This window comes from Antechinus flavipes, chromosome 5 (assembly GCF_016432865.1).
Source record: "Antechinus flavipes isolate AdamAnt ecotype Samford, QLD, Australia chromosome 5, AdamAnt_v2, whole genome shotgun sequence".
Taxonomy (NCBI): Eukaryota; Metazoa; Chordata; class Mammalia; order Dasyuromorphia; family Dasyuridae; genus Antechinus; species Antechinus flavipes.
In genome coordinates, this window is record NC_067402.1 from 101204565 (window position 1) to 101225047 (window position 20483).

The 20483-nt window shown below is 37.1% G+C and overlaps 1 protein-coding gene across 2 annotated transcripts; it reads left to right on the forward strand.

Moving 5' to 3' along the window:
• Positions 1-8: 8 nt before the first annotated feature.
• On the forward strand, positions 9-7370 carry LOC127564709 (probable inactive serine protease 37). Of its 2 annotated transcripts, none has more exons than XM_052001443.1 (5): positions 9-130; positions 894-1035; positions 2294-2547; positions 3020-3156; positions 7169-7370. In XM_052001443.1, the coding sequence occupies exons 1-5, from the start codon at positions 34-36 to the stop codon at positions 7307-7309; spliced, it is 771 nt and encodes a 256-aa protein (XP_051857403.1). In that variant the 5' UTR covers positions 9-33; the 3' UTR covers positions 7310-7370. The 2 variants fall into 2 exon arrangements, with proteins under 2 accessions (XP_051857403.1, XP_051857405.1); XM_052001445.1 differs by having other exon boundaries at positions 38-293.
• The last annotated feature ends 13113 nt before the right edge of the window (positions 7371-20483 follow it).

A 20483-nucleotide genomic window follows, 5' to 3' on the forward strand; every position in this document is an offset into this window, starting at 1 on the left:
GTCCCAGAGGGGATTAGCAAGCAGGAGGCTAACATGACCCTGTCATCTTGGGAATGGTGGAGGTGCCTTATTCTAGAACTCTCTTCTCTGGATGAGAACAAAGCTCTGAGCCCTGGAGTCCCCTATTCAGGTTCTAAGCTTCATTCTCCAAACATAACTCCTTCTCCAACTCAACCCACTGCTTCTATCAAACCCATTTTGCTGCTTTCCTTCCTCTCTCCTTCTGCAGCATCAGCCATAAGAGGATTCTGACATGGCTGTGAAGTTCATCCTTTTCTTTGTTCTCTTTGCTGGTGAGAGATCTATATGTAATTCTACCTTTATGATTCCGGAAAAATGAGAGCAGACTGATGACAGGAGCATGGGGGTGGAGTGGGGAAAGAAGGGTCCAACAATACAATGCCATTGGCACAGTGGAAAGAATGCTAGATCTGGATCAGAGAACCAGATTCAAATACTCCTTCCTCCCTCCTATTTACCTGCACCCCTGAATTCTGCTCTCAGAAAACTTCAGTCTCAGACTGAGGGCTACAATGACACAGATTAGGATAAGGTGAGAAGAAATTCAGAATTGCAGAACAACAGAGGCTATCCAGTCTAGTCCACACCTGAGTGGGATTTTTTTTGTTGTTGTTGAGGCAGTTGGGGTTAAGTGACTTGCCCAAGGTTACACATATATAGGAAGTGTTAAGGGTCTGAGACCAGATTTGAACTCAGGTCCCTCCTGACTTCAGGGCTGGCTGCCCCCATGATTTCTAGGAAAGTCATCTAGCCTCCCGTTGAAGACCTGCAGTGACAGGAAACATTTCCACACTTCCAGGACAAGTTTTCCTAAGGCAGAATTTTTTTGTTGTTGTTGTTATAAACTGCCTCCTCCTTCCTTCTTTTACCAGATACATTTTCCTCTAATAACAAAGCTGAACAGAAAGACGATCCTGCCCCTTTCTTGGTATACTTCAAGTCCCCTATCAACCCCTGTGTGGGAGTCCTTATTCATCAACAGTGGGTGTTGGCAGCTTCTCACTGCTATTTATCGTAAGTGATGTGTGCTCTGATTCTTAATAATGAGGTAAAATTGTGCATCCTCTTTGATCCAGCATTATGGTTATTAGGGATGTGTCCCAGAGAGATCAAAAAAGGCAGGCAGAAAGCCTGTTTGTACACAATATTAATAGCATGGGACCTGTTTGTTCACAATATTTGTAGCATGGGACTTGTTTGTATACAATATTTATAGCATGGGACCTGTTTGTTCACAATATTTGTAGCGGCTCTTTTTGTAGTAATTAAGAATTGGAAGTTGAAGGATGCCCATCATTTGGGGAATGGCTGAATAAGTTGTGGTATATGATTGTAATGGAATATTATTGTGCAATAAGAAATGGCAAACAGGATGATTTCAGAAAAATCTGGAAAGACCTACATGAACTGATGCAAAGTGAAATAAGCTGAATCAGGATAGTATTGTACACAATAACAGCAACATTGCATGATGAAGAACTGTGAACAACTTGGCTATTCTCAGTAATACAGTGATCTATCTTTGAAAACCTCATAGCATTATAGAAATGTCAGTTAACAATAATCTGGTTTCTATTTCTATGGCTGGACAAAACATTGTCTTGGTGACCAACCTATGTTTTTAAAGAGGTTTATAGATATAATATCTTGAGGTTTTCATAGTTCTGCTCTCAGTGAAGGATTACATCTTGAACCAAATAAGTTAATTATTTTCCCTCATACAACTGCCAAAGGATTTTCTTTGGGTATACATGTGTATATAGACATACTTACACACATTGTTTTGTGTATATATGGTACATTGAGAGCAATGGAATTAACAAATTTTTAAACATGTTGATGAACCAATAGAATGATCTTGTGATTTTTTTCAGACACTTTAATTTTTCCTTTGATATTTTATCTCAAATATGAAAATAAAAATTCTTCCATTAATCTTCAAAAGAAAAACATGTAGAACAATTTTAAAATGCTTACAGCCTTTTGTTTCCTTAGTTTGCTTCTTTATACCAAGTTGTCAACAGGACAGACTTTTTTTTGAGAAATTACACATTGTTAGACCCACTCTGCTGTCCTAGTCCATACAGTTGGCCCCGAGATTACTGCTTTGGTTGTCTCTCGTGCTCAGGGTTCTTAAGTGTTAAGAAGTAGTATTTACCCAGTTGGGAAACTTCACCTGAGGGGAAGAAAACATTGTTCTTTTAGAGTCAACCTGACCTGATTTCTTGCTCCCAACACTCTCACTTATCACCCCTCTCCCGATTCCTTGCAGAAATCTCATATTGGTGTTGGGGAATTTTAAGATCGGGATGAGGGACAGAACCGAGCAGATTTTTAGCCCAACAGAAGTTATTCGCTATTGGAATGAAAGCGATAAATATCAAGAGCATGACATCATGCTGCTCAAACTACCCAAGCCTGTAACCCTCAGCCGCAAGGTCCAGCCCATAGCCTTGCCCACTCGAAACTTCCCCACAGGTACCAAGTGCACAGTCTCTGGCTTGGACTGGAGCATGGACAATACTGGTGAGTGCCCGGCATATTTTAGCACAAGACAGAAATACAGATTTAAACTTCAAAGGGAAGTCACCAAAAGGGCCAGTCCCCCTTAGAGCCAGCATTGCCCTGCCACAAAGAGACTTCACACAGCTTCCTTGCTCTCCTGAATTCTTTCAATAGGCTACCACTATAGCAGGATGGGCTCAGCCTGTGCAACAGGATCGCTTGTTCGTCCAAGAATGTCTCTTTATATATTTCTTGCAGACAGCCTCAGAGTAGAGAAGGCCTTAGTGCCCTATTCAGAACCTTTGGCAGAAGCTGTTACCTCCTTATTCCCATAAATCTACTTAGCCTTAGGCCTTTCTGATCATGAAGAGTATAAATTTATACCTTCTACATAGAAAAAAGAACATCTAAAATAATCATGGCAAATTAAAGGAAAGGAAAATTGGTCTGGACAGTAGCAGCAAAATTAGCTCTTTTTCCTTTTTCCTTCCAGGCAAGCACCCAGATCTACGGCAGAACATAGAAGCACCTCTGATCTCTGAAAAGGAATGCAAGCAAACCAAACAAGGAAGAATTATCAAGCATGGAATATGTGTCAAGTTTTTAAAGACACTCACCAGACTCTTTGTGGTAATTTTCTCTTTTCCTCTCAACTTAAATTTTATCTTTTTCTGCCACATAAGTTGGTAGAAAGGAAAAAAGAAAGGAAGAGAGAGAGGGAAGGAGGAAAGGAAGGAGGGAGAAAAGGAGGAAAGGAAGGGAGGAAGAGAAGGAGAGAGAGAAAAAAAGAGGGAGAGAGGGAAAGAAGGAAGGAGAGAGGGAGGAAGAAAGGAGGGAGGAGGAAGGGAGGAAGAAAAGGAAGAAAGAAATATTAAATATCTAATATGTTTCTAGGCACTGTGCTATGCAATTTAAAAATTTTGTCTCAATCAACCTGGAAGGTGATTGTTATTATTAACACCATTTTGTAATTGAAAAAAACTGTGGCAAACAGATGTTAAGTGTCTTACCCCCTCCCCCTTCTTCTCCCCCCCCCCCCCCCCAGTGATACAATTAGAAAATAACTGAAGTTGAATTTTAATTCAGGTCTTTCTAACTCTAATCCAGCACTCTTATTTATTTAGCTCCTTTAACCAATTCCCACAACTTTCAAATTTGTGAGAATGTAGTCCCGGAAGGTCTAAAGTTTAAAACTACACACCCTCTGTGTGAAGAAAAAATTTGCTAAACAAATTAGCTGTGTGAAAACCAATTTCCAAGGAAAATTTTAACCTACTTAGGAAAGCAGCAATTGTATACTAAGCAACGTTCATTTGTAGATCATCAGTTAATGTACTTCTTACAAGCTATCCTTGTCCATTAAAATGAACCTTATAAAAAGAATCTTAGGTCAAAGAAAAAAAAATTTTATCCATTTATTTTCATATCAGTATGTGGATAGCATAAAATAATAAACAATATTTACCACATAATTCAGACTTTTTACTGAGTTAAGACTGTCTTCTCTCTCATCTAGTCTAAATTAATAAGGTCAGATTGTATTTCAGTAAGTCTTCTCTTCTGAGACTATGAAATGATATCTGGCACAAATAGGAAGTCACTGCTAACACATTAAAGAAATAGTTTTCTCACAACACATTACCTATGTGATCTCCTAGCAATCTGAGCCTTCATTTCCTTATCTAAAAGTGAGGAGGGTGGACACTAAATGATCTAAATTCCCTTTCAACTCTAAATCCAAGAACCTAATGAGCTGAGGATGTTTTAGCCTAGAAAAGGGAAGACTCAAATGGCTGGGCAAATGACAATTGTCTTACAGTATTTGAATAGCCAGCATGTGGAAGAGAGATGAAAATAGTCCCACATGCCCCCTTAAAAAGCACAATTAGGAACAATGGGTGGTAGTAACAAAGAGGCAAATTTAGGCTTAATATAAGAAATTATTCCCTAAAGTTAAAACTGTCACACTTTTGGAAAGGGCTGCCTCAGGAAGTAGGTTTGTAAATGAGAGAGATCTTCAAGAAAATGGCAAGAGGTTGTCTGGTTGGAATTGTCTATGAACTTGCTGAAAACGTTGTAGGAGGAGGTTGTTAGTCTGGTAGGGGGTCTGAAAAGGTAGCTTCTTATTTCTTTTCCAATTTTAAGCAATTAAACTGCCCGGGATGCTTTCTTTCATGTGAATATCTTGAAACCAAATCTGAACTAAACTGTGTGCTCAAATTTCAATTTCATTTAGACTTGTAACAATAATAGCAGCAGCAGCAAGCAACAGCAAAAATAAGGATTATTGCATTTGAATTGTTCTTTCTTTACTTGTATACAAAGATTTTTTGCAAACATTATCTCCTTCTATCCTTATCTGGGAGAGGTAGGTTCTTTCATTATCAATCTCATTCTACATCCTAATATTATCATCCTCATTCTCAGGAAACTTAAGCATCAGACAATGGTTTAAATGACTTGCCCAGGATGTGATAGATCTAGTAAGTACGGAGCATGAATTTCGAACTCAGGTTCAAACACCAAATTCAGCATTCTATCTTCTGTGACCTCCTCCAATTGCCTATCATCCCCAAATTTGCGTCATAGATCCATTAAATGGTATTGAGCTATAACGTCTGTAAATAATTCAATCACAGTCTTACTTTGCCCCAGATTTTAAGTACAAAGAACAATGGAATCCCTACAGGAACCACAACAAAAGAGTAATATATCACAGGCTTTCTTGAGTCCACGATCCTTCCACATGTCTGCATTCGTTTTCATTAAGGCCCTTACATCTTCCCTTAAATGAAGATATCCAACAGGGGTAGGGGCCAGCTGACTCACAGACCATAGATTGCCCTCGAAATAATTTGCTATGGCAACCATAGGCGCTAATGAGCTGAAAGCTAGGTCCAACTATCTATCTCCCACTGCTTGAGTTCTGAAAGTCGGTAATTTTGTACAGACTCGAATGATGCTATAAATATCCACATGGCCAAAGAAAAAGTTTCCCCATCCCCTGGTATAGAGGTTTGGGGAAGAAAGCTGTCCAGGGAATATTGAAATTAGAAACAATCAAAAGTTCAACGTGAAATGAAAACACTTCAATCCTCCTTTATTATTAAACACATCTTAAGTGCCCTTAAATCTTCTCTTGATGTGGTCAGTGGGTCAATCTGCTGAGACACCCACACCGAAGAACTGTTATGTGAATGGTGGCTATCTTTGCCACAGGTCCAACTGGCACCTCATTCTGCCCTTCTTTATCCATCCATACAACCACCAGCCTCCTTAAGGCTCTCCTCATTCAGGCTCTCCTCATCCCTCATGGGTCTCAATAATAGATACTCTCTGCCTTGAGTCTCTCGACTCGCTTGAAATTTGAGAGAAATTCCTTTGCTCAATAAATTCTAGTTGCCCTTTTCACAACCTGGTCCCCACTAACCTTTCCCTTATTCTACATTCCTCCCCTCCATGTACACTACTGCTTGATCCCATCAAACCTTCTGACATTTTTTCACAAAACATTCAGCTTCCTTTTTCCATACTCTCTTGCACCGGTTACCTCTCATGCCTCTTTCATTTCTTAGAAGCTTTAATTTCCTTCAGGCCTCAGCTCCTGATACCTATAGCTGTATTTAGTGCTTCCTTCTCCCTCCTCCATTATATATTTTGTGTCTTTGTCTATACCAATAAAACTTCCCTACCTAGACTGTATGCTCATCAAGGGTAGGGACTGTTTTCACTTTTTTTTTTCTGATTCTTAGATCATAGCACATACTGCTGGGTATACAGATGTTTTTGATGATTTTTATTGATTGATTAGGTGACTCTTCATGACTATGGACAAGTCACCTAACAACTCTTTAAGAGTAAACCAATGAGTCATTTATTGTTATCAAGGGGCAAGAACTTCCATGTCAGGAATTCACTTAATAGAATCTCACATTCAGAGATACATGTGTGGTTGTATACATAAATGTAAGTCTACATGTATACCTATATATAAATTTATGTTATATGTAAACACATGTGATCGTATAGTGTTGCTTTGGTAAATATATATGGATACTATGGATGCATCTATTTACATGTTATTATATATATCATATGAATATATTTCTATCTTCAATAATTTGGGAAGAGATAGAATTTGGGTTCAGGGATCCCCTAAGAAGGACAGGGGAGATTCCTATTATTGTCATTACTTATGGCTTCATTCTATAGCCAGAGTACAATGGAGAATGAATAGTGGTAACTAATGCTGGTCTAATTATGATGCCCTCACATGACAGGAATAATGTAGTGTCAACCCTCGGACCTCTTGTTGCCATATTATAGAATTGTAGAATATTTCAATATGAACAAGGAACTTCAAAACACTCTCTCACACAATCATAAATTGGGCCAATGCGGAAAACAAGGCCTAGAATGGCAAAACATAACTTAAATCAAAAATTTCATTAATAGTAGTTCCTATTAATTAAGTTAATTAGCAGTTCCATAACTATTAGGTCTAGTATTCCAGCTATGACACTTTATACTTATGTTGGAGGGTGAAGTGGCAGAGGGAAGTTGGTTGTTTTTCGAGTTCAGTCTAGATAACTTTCAATTTGAGGATTGACTGTCACAATCTCTCTGGTTTTTCTCTCTTTAGGAGCTTGCCGTTGCTACTGTCATATGCCAAGACACAATTCAAGGGATAGAAGTAGGGCATTTCCTAGGAGAGAATATTGGTGTTTACACCAATATTTACTACTATGTCCCTTGGATACAGAACATCATATCTACAAGATAAATTCTGTCTCTCTGTTCGCCACCCCAAAGACAGGATTGTATTAAAAAATAATAGATCCAAAGACTCAGTACTCATCCTTCCAATGTTCTTGGCATTAATGTATTGATTACAGTATACTGGATCTAATTTTTTCATCACATTTTCAAAAGAATGTTGTCAGATGGGAGAAGACCCAGAGGGAAAGAAAAAACTAAGAAGGTATGTGCAGTCATCATTAAATTTTCACTGGGAGCCTTTACACTTCAGAAATTAGCAATTACTCACAAATCAGATTTGATTAATTTTTTTTATTTCTAGATTTGATAGTGTTCATGTAAATTAAACTGAAAAGTATATACAAATATGATTTTTCCCCAAACCTCATTATCCACCCTGTATTGCTATATAAGCATGGCTTTGAATTCAGCAGAAGTTCAGTTGAAGGATCAAAGATTGAAGTCATTACCAGATTGGAAGTATAACCTGCATTTGAATCATGCTTTAAAGTTTGTTAAAAAAAAATCCATTATCTTGTTTAAGCCTTCACAACATTCCTGGGGGAAAAAAAATCAAAGAAATGGAAAGTCTTAATAATGCAGATTAAATTGAAAAGTGTGTGTGTGTGTGTGTGTGTGTGTGTGTGTGTATGTATTTTTCCCAGAGATTCAGCTAGACATTTACTAGTACCCTCCCCTATTGCCCTATAAACATTTTTCATTATAATTGTCATTGTATAAATTATATTCTGAGTTCTTACTACTTCGCTCTGCATCAGTTCAGAGAGGTCATCTCAGTTTCTTCTGAAGTGATTCATTTCATCCTTTCTTATGGCACGTTAAAATTCCATTATTACTTGGCCAGGATCACACAGATAGGAAGTATCTGAGTCCATATTTGAACTCTAGAAGATGAATCTTCCTGATTTCCAGCCTAGCATTCTATCAACTGTGCCTAGTATCCACCTGCTTACAAAGAGTCAGACATGGCTGACTGAACAACAGGGAAATTTGTATTCCCTATTGATTTGCACAATTCTTGACACAGGAAGCACTTAATATAGGCCTATTAGTTAACTGACTGTGAATTGGTCCAGCTATTCTGAAAAGTATTTTTGAACTATGCCCCCAAAATTAATAAAATGTGCTAGACTTAGACCCCAAAGACATCAAAGAAAGATTAAAAGGATCTATATTTACCAAAATATTTCTAGTAGCTATATTGGAAACTTATGAGGATGGCCATCATATGGAGAATGACAAAACAAATTATGTTATGTAAATATAATACAATATTATTGTGACATATGAAATAACAAAATGAACTGTTTCAGAAGAAAAAAGAAAGACTTCTTTGAACTCGTGCACAGCAACATGATCAGAACTAGGCAAATAATTTATAGATGTAACATTATAATGAAAAACAACTTTGAAATTACTGCTCCAACAGATTGTAGCTTGCTGGCTCATAGTCAATATTCTTAATCCAGACCTCCTGTTCTCATAAAGCTGTTCAACTGCTCTTAGAGACTTCAAAAGTTCCTAATGTAACTCAGATCCAAACTTGAATTTCACTCTTTCCCACCTTTATCCATAACTTCTCTGATAACTGATTGTCTAATCTCTGTTCAGAGATTTCTAGTAACAAGGATCCTGCTATATGCTAATGTAGTCTATTCCAAGTTAGGGTAGATTCAAATGTTAAAAAATTTTCCTCTTAGCCACTTAAAACTGTCTTTGGGAAGCTTCTACTCATTGTTCCTGTTTCTGCCCTCTAGAGTTTAAGCAGAAGGGCTTGAGCCCTATTCACTTTGACAATCTTTCAGACATATGAAGACAACCTACACCTTCTCATCTGTTCTCTCTGTTAAAAAGCTTGCATTTATGTCATCACTTCCTGAAAAGCAGTTAACCCCCCCCCCAACATACACACCCTAAATGCAGTGCTTTATTCACTAAACTATAATGACTTCCAGAGTCTACCTCTTATGGATAAAGACTGGGATGAGAAATTAGAAGTAGGAACAAGTGAAAAGCCAATAACAGGGAAGATCATAATGGCACTGGCAATTAATCAAAAACTCAATGTTTAATCAAAATATCCTTTATTCAAGCCAGATAGAAGAAAAAAAACTAGACCATAGACATCCTAGTGTGTATGACAGGTTGTTAGATGAAGACATAAAGCCATAAATAAATTGAGTAAATATTAATCATGTTCTAAGTCCCCTTGGGATGACATCAGTCTCTCACAGTCTTCCTTTTCACATAACCAGGATGAGGTTGCTGGTTTCTCTTGATATAGCCCTCTGACAGAGAATACAAAGCTGTTTGGGAAATACGTCCTCCTTCCCTGACTTGCATCCACATGGACGCTAGTAGCCTGAATTCTAGGAATAGGAAACAAGGCCAGTTCAGTTCAATAAATCTCATCACACAGATCTAAATTACCCTAACGGGAAAAGAATTCATTATTTGATAAAAACTGCTGGGATAATTGGAAATTAGCATGGCAGAAATTAGGCATGGACCCACACTTAACACCATATACCAAGATAAGATCAAAATGGGTCTATGACCTAGGCATAAAGAACGAGATTATAAATAAATTAGAGGAACATAGAATAGTTTATCTCTCAGACTTGTGGAGGAGAAAGAAATTTGTGACCAAAGATGAACTAGAGACCATTACTGATCACAAAATAGAAAATTTTGATTACATCAAATTAAAAAGCCTTTGTACAAATAAAACTAATGCAAACAAGATTAGAAGGGAAGCAACAAACTGGGAAAACATTTTCACAGTTAAAGGTTCTAATAAAGGCCTCATTTCCAAAATATATAGAGAACTGACTCAAATTTATAAGAAATCAAGCCATTCTCCAATTGATAAATGGTCAAAGGATATGAACAGACAATTTTCAGAGGATGAAATTGAAACTATTACCACTCATATGAAAGAGTGTTCCAAATCATTATTGATCAGAGAAATGCAAATTAAGACAACTCTGAGATACCACTACACACCTGTCAGATTGGCTAAGATGACAGGAAAAAATAATAATGAATGTTGGAGGGGATGCGGGAAAACTGGGACACTAATGCATTGTTGGTGGAATTGTGAACGAATCCAACCATTCTGGAGAGCAATCTGGAATTATGCCCAAAAAGTTATCAAATTGTGCATACCCTTTGATCCAGCAGTGTTTCTATTGGGCTTATATCCCAAAGAAATACTAAAGAAGGGAAAGGGAACTGTATGTGCCAAAATGTTTGTAGCAGCCCTGTTTGTAGTGGCTAGAAACTGGAAAATGAATGGATGCCCATCAATTGGAGAATGGCTGGGTAAATTGTGGTATATGAATGTTATGGAATATTATTGTTCTGTAAGAAATGACCAGCAGGATGAATACAGAGAGGACTGGCGAGACTTACATGAACTGATGCTAAGTGAAATGAGCAGAACCAGGAGATCATTATACACTTCGACAACGATATTGTATGAGGACATATTTTGATGGAAGTGGATTTCTTTGACAAAGAGACCTAACTGAGTTTCAATGGATAAATGACGGACAAAAGCAGCTACACCCAAAGAAAGAACACTGGGAAACGAATGTGAACTATCTGCATTTTTGTTTTTCTTCCCGGGTTATTTATACCTTCTGAATCCAATTCTCCCTATGCAACAAGAGAACTGTTCGGTTCTGCAAACATATATTGTATCTAGGATATACTGCAACATATCCAACATATAAAGGACTGCTTGCCATCTAGGGGAGGGGGTGGAGGGAGGGAGGGAAAAAAAATCGGAACAGAAACGAGTGTCAATATAAAGTAATTATTAAATAAAAATTAAAAAAAAATTAAAAAACTACATACAAACTAAAAAAAAAAAATTACCCTAATGAAGACATTAATCCAACCTGAAGTGTTCTGAACTTCTAGGTAGAGGAGCATTGCAGGCCATCACAATGATGATGTTCCCAGAAAGAGCCTTGAGTATATAAACATAAAAATTGGATATTTGCTTATATAAAAAGACACATTCCCACACAGTGGGACATGGAGGGAGAACAAAAGTTAAAAGTCAACAATTGTTGAGCACCTACTTTAGACCCAGCTTTGCGCTGGGTGCTAAGGGAAATATAAAAGTAGTATTTGACACGTTCTCTGCCACCAAGGCTTTACAAAGATACACAAAACCATTTTAGAACAAAACTAGACATACGTAAACCCTGCATCAGCCAGTGCTAACCTTCACACTCTTGGGTTCACATTGGGAGAGTTGGGGGAGCTTGAAGGTGGTCGGGTCACATAGCCTGAGGCTTTGTCCTTCTGAATCAATGAACATATAAAGATAATTCAGATTAAATAGTCAAATGGGAGCAGGGGAAGAGAGTGGTAGCTAGATTTGTGATTGCATTGGGAAAGAGAATTCTGGATAAAGAACTTTCTCTATTCATGGAGATCAGAGTACCTTTTCTGCAAACAATTGCCTTAGAGAGTTGCTGAGGCACTAAAAGGCTAAGTGACTGGCCCAGAATCACATGGTATATGACAAAAATTAGGCTTGAAATCAAGTTTTTGTGACTCAAAAACCAACTCAGTCAAGAAGCATTCATTAAGAGCCACTGTGCACCAGGTACTATGTTAAAGCATACAAAGAAAGGCTAATGACAGTTCCTACACTCAAGGAGCTCACAATGTGAAGGGGGAGCAAACATGAAAACAATTATATGTAAACAAACTAAATACAATTTAAATTCAAAATAATCAACAGATGGAAGGCACTATAATTAAGAGAAATTACAAAAGATTTCTTGTAGAAAAAATTTTACTTGGATACTGAGGAAAAGCCAGGGAAGTCAGGAGTAGAGAGGAGGAAGAAGAAAACTCCAGTATGTGAACAGGATGAAGGAATTTGAAGGCTACAAACGAGGCCCAGAAGACAATTTCTTGAAACAATGTATTGTAATATACAGTCTTAATGTTTTGGTGGAGGAAAATCTATTGCTAAAGTAGCTGGTAAAGTTACAAAATAATCATTCCCTTTGATTCATAATTCCATGGTTTGAAAGGTAGCTTGAAAGTGTTACTATCAAAACAGTAAGAACTATCTTTAAGAAGATATCTTATTGCAATATTATATGTAATTGCAAAAAGAAAATGAAAGTAATATGTATGATCATCAATAGTGAAATCGCTAATTAAATTATGGTATATATTCTTTAAAACTTATTTGTAATTATAATTGATGATTTTAAGTATTGTCATTGGTCAGGCATTGTATATATCAATCAATAAATATTTATTAAGCACCTAAAAAAAAAGAAAAGAAAAAGAAAACTCCAGGAAATATGGTACAATCCTGGATCATCTCGTTAGAAAAAGAGACTTCCACTGCTGGATCACAGAATGCATGGGAGTAAGGTATAAGAAGAATGGAAAGATAGGAGAGGGGAAGGTCAGAAAGGTCTTTGAACACCAAAAGGAATAACTATTTTTAATGATCCTAGAGCTTTTTGAGCAGTATATATTTGTACTTTTAGGAAGATTATATTGACAACTGAATGGAGGATGCACTGGAATGGGAAGGAATTTGAAGCCAGGAATAAAACTAAAACACTATTGATTATAATGCCAGTGTGAAGTGATAAGGGGTTTGAACCAGCGGTGTCAGTGTCAGAGAAAGGCACATATAAGAAAAGCTCATGAGTGATTTTTGAAAATATTGAATTAATATGTCCACAAGATATCTAGTCAAACATATCCAATTGGCAGCTGGAGATATGAAGCTGGAGTCAGAAGAAAATCTGATCAGTAAATTTGAGAATCATTCATATAATATAATTGAATCCATGGAAGCAATGATATCACACAGGGGGAGACAAAAAAGAGCCTAGGACAGAGGCCTTGAGAACACCCACCATTTGTAATTGTGACCTCAATAAATATCCACCAAAGGAGACTGAGAAAGAGTGGTCATGTAGGTGGGAGAACCAGGGCATAATAATTCTATTTAAACATAGAAAGGAGAATATCGAGGAGAAGACAATCATTGGTATCAAAAGCAGCAGAGAAGTCAAGAAGGATGAGTTTGAGAAAAGGCCATTTTATTTGACAATTAATAGATGTTCAATATTTGAAAAGAGATGTTTCAATTGAATAATGAGGTCAGAAACCAAACTGTAGAAAGATGAGAATGAGAGGAAATGAAGGGGACACCTTTTATAGATGACCTTCTCAAGGAGTTTAGCCACAAAAATGAGGAAGGATAAGATAGGAGGAAAGTGATGTTCCATGTGTCAATTGAATTTTTTGAGAATGGGGAAACAGACATGTTTATAGGTAGCAAGGAAGTAGTCATTAATCAAGGAAAGAGTGAAGATGGTAAAGGGAGCAATCTACTGGGAAAGGAAGGATGGAATTAGGTCATTAGATCTTGATTGTCTGTCTTTGGCAAGGAAAAGTATAAATTGAGGAGAAGAGAAGCTCTCCACAAATGGCCTCATTTTTTTTCAATGACATATGAACCAGTGTTCTCAGTTGATGGAAGGAAAAAAGAAAGGAAAGTCTGAGAAGTGGCAAAAATGTTTGGAAAAGCTGCTGTGGTGAATCAGAGAGTAAGTCAATTAAGGAAGTGTAAAGGGATTGCCCTGTTGCTCTGAGGGCCAATTGAAATTATGTAAATTATATTTGTAGTGGATCCAGGAAGCATGTTTCAGGATTTTCTCCAGCTCCTTTCAAGTAGCGCATAAATAGGAGCAAAGGCAGCAAATTGTGGGAGTAATCCAAAACTGGGGCTTGGAGGGAAAAATTTGTAATAGTAGAAAGGAGAGGGATATTGAGAAAAATTTAAGCAATAAAAGATTAATAACATAAATTAATAATTAAAATAAAATTTGTGTGTTTTTTGAGAGCAAGTATTCTTTTTATTTTTTTCTTTCTTGCTGATTTTTTCTCATTTACACTCATTTTAAGCCCCTCATTTTCAAAGACCAATGAATGACATATCATGAGTGATGACTTGCATGTAAATTGGATTTAAATGAGGCGAATTGCACAGTTGTCAATAACAGAGTCAGCTCCCAGACATCCAGCTTTGGACACTGTCACTGAAGCACCAGCTGTCCTTCATCTGGGATTAAATGATCTTTGGGATGATTTTTCTTTAAAGGAACTGCAGGACATCAAATGACATGTAAATTGAGTAGGGATCCTTTTTCTCTCTTTCTTTAATGAGCACAGGTTTGCATATATACACATGGGTAAGAACACAAATCACTGGTTATTCAAATGTCAGTTTGTTGACCTCAGAAAGTCCACTTAACTGGCCTAAGAAATCAGGAATTGTTTTTCAGAGTGCATGAGAGGTCCCACAGTCTGCTTCCCCAAGCTGCTGCCTCCTTCCACATCCCAAAAAATAAGCAGTCTAGTTTGTCGGAAGCAAAATATTCCCTCACACCTTCATAGACCCCAAAGAGTCATTGTTTGAACACTGTAGCTCCTGATAGAAAAAACATCTCAGGGGCACAGGGAATAGTGGGTAGACTATAGACCTGGACTTAGGGTGAGGTGAGTTCCAGTTCTGCATCCGTATGTATTAACTGTACCATCATCCTTGGCAAGTTTGCCTTTGAGTGTCCAGCCTTCTCAGACTCAGTTTTTTATCTGTAAAATAAGAAAAACAAAAGTGTCTACTGTAGAGGATTGTCATAAGTATCAAATGAGATAGCATATAATCATAAAGGAAAACTAAAGTGGAGCCAGATGTGAGGGAAGGAAGCTTGGTAAGAAGTAACATGGAATGAGATCCTTCTGATTGTGGCATATGAAGATCAGTAGAAGGAAATGGGCATGTCCAGCCTGGAGAAGAAAAGACTAAGGAAGGATATGAAAACTTTTTTTTTGTTTTGTATTAAAGCTTTTTATTTTCAAAACATATGCATGGATAATTTTTCAACATTGACCCTTACAAAACTTTGTGTTCCAATTTTCTCTCCCCCTTCCCTCCATTCCCTCATCTAGATGGCAAGGAATCCAATATATGTTAAACATGGTAAAAATATGTGTTAAATCTAATATATGCATACATATTTATACAATTATCGTGCTGCACAAGAAAAATCAGATCAAAAAGAAAAGAGAAAAAATAAAATGCAAGCAAAGTGTGAGAATGGTATGTTGTGATCCACACTCAATTCTTAACAAGAAATAGCCCTCTGCCTATGCAGTCAGCATCTTCTTGGAAATTTAAATAAGCCAACCTAAAGAACTGAAAGGTGGTTAGGGATCATACAAACTCAATGTGTCAAATACAACATCTGAATCCAAGTTTTTCTCGGTCTGAGACCGGCTCTCTATTCTTTTTACCACATTGCCCCTTGATTGATAAGAATCAAAGTGTAACGTGGAAGCTCCTAGACACCTGATTCTTTAAATTTTATATCACATTATAAGTCAAAATTAGAGACTAACCAATATTCATTCCATTATTTTGTTTTTTTCATCAGTACTCCTCTCAGTGTGACATTTTTTCTTCTACTTGGTGTATGAAACTGTCCCTTCTCTCTTTATGGCACTTAGCTATCTCTCTTATGGAATACTTCTCCACTAAAGAAGGTAATGACCTTATGGGATCACAAAGAGCTGGACACAACTGAATGAATTGAACAACAATAGCCTAAGGAATACTAGTTCTACTTCTCTGTGTATTTGACATGAAAATCTACTTTTTATAGTGAAATGAGAACTCACTCTTCTTTTTTTCCTTTTTTTATATTGAATATTTTATTTTTTCCCCAATTACAGAGAAAAACAATTTTTAGCATTTGTTCCCTAAAATGTTTAGCTCAAATCCTCCATGGTTGTCCCCTCCACTATCCATGAGAAAAGGATAAGCAATTTGATATAGGTTATATATGTGTTGCTTTCATTGTTATTCAGTCATTTCAATCCTGTCTAACTATTACTCTTTCGGGATTTTCTAGGTTTGGTATCTTTGCCTGATAGTTAGTTGCCTTTTTCTTTCTGAGATCATTTTATAAAATAAGAAAAATGAGACAAACAGAGTTAAGTGATTTGCCCAGGGTTATTAAGTGAGATCACATTTGAACTCAGAAAAATGAGTGTTATACATCTGGAGTTCTAGCCATTGCACCACCTGGCTGCCAGGTTAAGAATATGCAATGACACAAAACATTTCTGCATTAATCACATTAAGAAAATACAGACCAAAATAAAGAAAAAACAAGAAAAATAAAGTGGAAAATAATATGTTTCAATCTGCATTCAGACTCCATCAGTTCTTTCTCTGGAGATGAATAGCAATTTTTATCCATAGTTCTTTGGAGTGTCTTGGATCATTGTTTTGCTAAGAATAGCTAAATCATTCCCAGTTGATCATAGTACAATACTCTTACTGTGTACAACAGAATTCACTCTTCTGTTCTTCCTTAGATTTGACTCTTCCACACCTTGAAACAATGATTCTCTTTTCTTAATGGCTCTAAGAAAACAAATTTTTACATCATGATCTAAGATTGACAAAGCATTTTGTTGGTGCTGTTCTAAAAATCAGCATCCACATCACCATCAAAATGGTTCAATATCAGAAATAGATAAGGTTCATAGGAATAACACTAAAGAAGTGCAAGAAGCTGCCTTGCTTGCAACCCTAAGGATTACTGGGATTTTCCATTCCATCTTACTTGCAGCTGAAATTTCTGTTTTATCTCCACCATTGGAATATGTTCTCTTTGAAAGCATACTTACACTTCTAGCACTCACAGGCCAGGTGCTTTTCATTCATTCACACATACATCATTTCATCTGATCCTTACAATAACCCTATACAGTAGATATATTAGCCTAAGCTCAGAGTGGTTAAATAACTTGCACCTGCATCTGAAGTAGGATTTGAATTCAGCTCTTCCTCTTCCCAAATGCAGCCCTCCACCCCTTGGTTTTGTTGCTTCTCTCTCTGGTTATCACATTTCTGTATTAAATTGCAACCTTTTGGCTTTCAAACACCAACCAACCCCTTCTTCCACGTGACTCTGGTCCCTCCCTTCTCTATGTGACACTGCATCAGTTTGCATCTCAGGGAAGAGCTGCTCATCTTTTCCCTGACTGATTAAATCTGACATTCAGACTCCAGAAACACCAGTAGATTTTCTTGGGAAAAATCAGAATAGATGCTGTGGGACTGATCACAAGGACTTCTGGGCTCTTTGTGACCACTGACAAAAGCACATTCCCCCCAGCCTGAGACAGAGAAGAAACAACCAGCAAGTAATTTTGTCTTCCTGACCCTGGTCAGAGAAGAGCCAGAACAGCAAGGAGGTGGAAATCCTGCCAGGAGAAGGAGTCAGGGATCACTGCCCTTCTGCAAATATAATGAGTGTAGAGAAAATGGTGGCTTTCTTTGTGGCGTGCAGTGAGTTCTTCCTGGGGACTTGGGTAAATGGCTCCACTATACTGCTGTTCTGTCTTACCTGGGTCAAGAGCAGGAAAATTTCTTTTCCTGACTTCATCATGCTGAACTTAACTCTCTCCAGGATCATCCTGCAAGGGATACTAATACTTGATTCTGTTTTAGTCACGTTTTATCCCCATTTACATGAAGGAAGTATAGTCATGCAAATTATCGATATTTTCTGGACATTCTTCAATAACTTAAGCACCTGTCTGATGGCCTGCCTCAGTGTCCTATACTGTCTAAAGATTGCTACCTTCTCTCACCATGTCTTCCTCTGGCTCAAGTGGAGAGTTTCCCGGGTGATGGTCTGGATTCTGCTGGGTTCTGGGCTCTACTCCTTCTTCAGCATAATGGCACTCCTCGTGAAATTTGGTTTTTATTCTGATAGGAAGCTCTCAGAAAATAACACTGCAGTTTTCAAAAGAAAGAAAACTTCATATTATGTCCTACATGTTCTTGGGGCTCTCTGGTCCATCATTCCCTTCTCTGTGTGCTTGATCTCTTCTGGTCTGCTCATCCTCTCCTTGGTGAGACATACCCAGCAGATGCAGCAGTACACCCCTGGCACAAGGGACCTGAGCACCAGGGCCCACATAAAAGCCACCAAAATCATCTTCTTCTCTCTCTTGCTCTTCACTGGATACATTTTTGCTCTCTTTCTTGGTATGTCTAGTCATTTCTTTCCAAACCCCAAACTGGCAGGGTTAACGGCAACACTGATTTTCGCTGCTTATCCCTCTTTTCAAACCTTTATTCTAATCCTAGAGAACCAGAAGCTAAAGCAGGCATTCGTTGAGATGTTCCATCTCAAAAAGTGGAGGCTAAAATTTTAGGACATGGAAAGTTCCACCCAAGTCTTGAGAAAAGAGCTTCATTGTCTTTCAATCTGTTTCTGTATTAGGTTCTTTCACCCTTTTCTCTTCATTTCCCATAACACTTTCTGCTTGGCAAAAATTAAGGTATAATATAATGGAAAGAACCCTAGAACTAGATCCAGAAGACTTGGATTAAAGATTCTACTTTGTGACCTTGGACAAACTTATTTTACAGCTATTGACCATTATTGACAAGAAAACAGTTTTGGATGAAATGATTGCTATAGTGCCTTGAAGCTTTGAAATTCAATTATTTTAACTTCTTTTCCTGTTCTCTCTTTCCTCTTTCCCGCCAGTAAAGCTAACCTTGGTGAAGTTCAAAGCTACCACTGACTCTGTATGGATCTCAGCATCCATGAAAACCCAAACTCCCTTCTCTGGAAAAAGTTCTTGCCATCAGCAAAATTTTTATTTTATTTTATTTTATTTTTACAAAAGCTCATACTCTAATCTTAGTGCTCATATTAAAAGACAATCTGTGACTATACATGCAAAAGAACTAAAAAATTCAAGCAAAGATCCTGATATTTCAAAACTCTCAATTCTAGTTTTTACTTTTGCAATCTGAGTATTTTATTCAAACACAGAATGATGGGAAGATGACAGTCTCTTCTCAATATTTCAGAACACAAGATTTAACAAATCACAAAAATGAGGTTTAAACTCAGATTGTCCTACTCCGGATCTTGTAAGCTGATCATTTCTTTATTTTTTTTTTTGGTCAATCAATTCAATTCATTTTGTATAGGCATCTGTATTTATACAATCATCTTGCTGCACAAGAAGAATCAGATCAAAAAGGAAAAAAATGAGAAAAAATAAAATTCAAGCAAACAGCAACAAAAGAAGGGAAAATGATCAGCAAAATTTTTAACTCTCAATTGTCTTTAGTCACATGTGAATAAAATCATATTTTAAAGAAAACCCTTGTAATATGGCCATACCAAGATTATTTACAAACTCTAACATAAAGAGTCTTAAGAGTTTATTTCTGCTCAGACTGAGAGAGGCTGAAACAACAGCTTAAGTTAACTTAAAGGTCCAACATCCTTATTAGACAAAAAGGAAAATGGGAGTCAGTGAATTACTCAAAATCAAAAGAAGCATATGAACTCAGTCAATTGACTATGGAACTATAGACTGTGAAGATTTTTTCTTCTTCACTTCATTGAGCACTGACTTAGTCAGTACTGTAGATAAGACACAAGAATATTATGCTTTGTGAACTGATATAGTCATAGCACCCACTGCAAATGAAATTAATAATAAATAGAGATTATGGACATTTTAGATGAATTTCATGATTCCACCCAAGTACTTAAGAAAAATAAAAGGAGGAATAATAGGATGCTTCATCCTCTTGTCAGAACCTGCATGGGAGAGGGGCAGTATAGAGGGATTCTCAAAGACAATAAGAAATATATAAATGGTTTTTCTAACACCTGATTCTTTCTCCTTATTCCTTCCCATTGCACTTAGGTGCAAAAGTGGACCTGTAGAAAGAAGGATTCTGATAGTTGAATCTGTGTGCTTGAAAAGGATAAAATTCAACAAAAAGGATTCCCTGATCTTACACTAGAACAAGTGGTATCTTCTGGTTCTAAAATTCTATTATCCCTTAATTAGAGTCTAAGAGACCTTGTTATCTCCAAAGAAAGAACAAAGTTCTTAATGTCTTCCTGCTTTCCTAGTAATACCATAGGTACCCAGACAAAGCAATAAATCAGAATGAAGCCAGTTTTCTAGAGAACAGTCGAGTCCAGGGAAAAATCAGGCTGCAATGCTTTTCCTATTCAGTTCACATGTATTCAATGACACTTTTTAGTCCAGGGAATTACACT

Bases quoted from the DNA above. Each gene is read 5' to 3' on its own strand.
- LOC127564709 (XM_052001443.1), top strand. From the start codon at position 34: ATGACCCTGTCATCTTGGGAATGGTGGAGGTGCCTTATTCTAGAACTC. The intron at 1,036-2,293 runs GTAAGTGATGTG...GATTCCTTGCAG, and splicing joins GCTTCTCACTGCTATTTATC to AAATCTCATATTGGTGTTGG. The intron at 2,548-3,019 runs GTGAGTGCCCGG...TTTTCCTTCCAG, and splicing joins CTGGAGCATGGACAATACTG to GCAAGCACCCAGATCTACGG.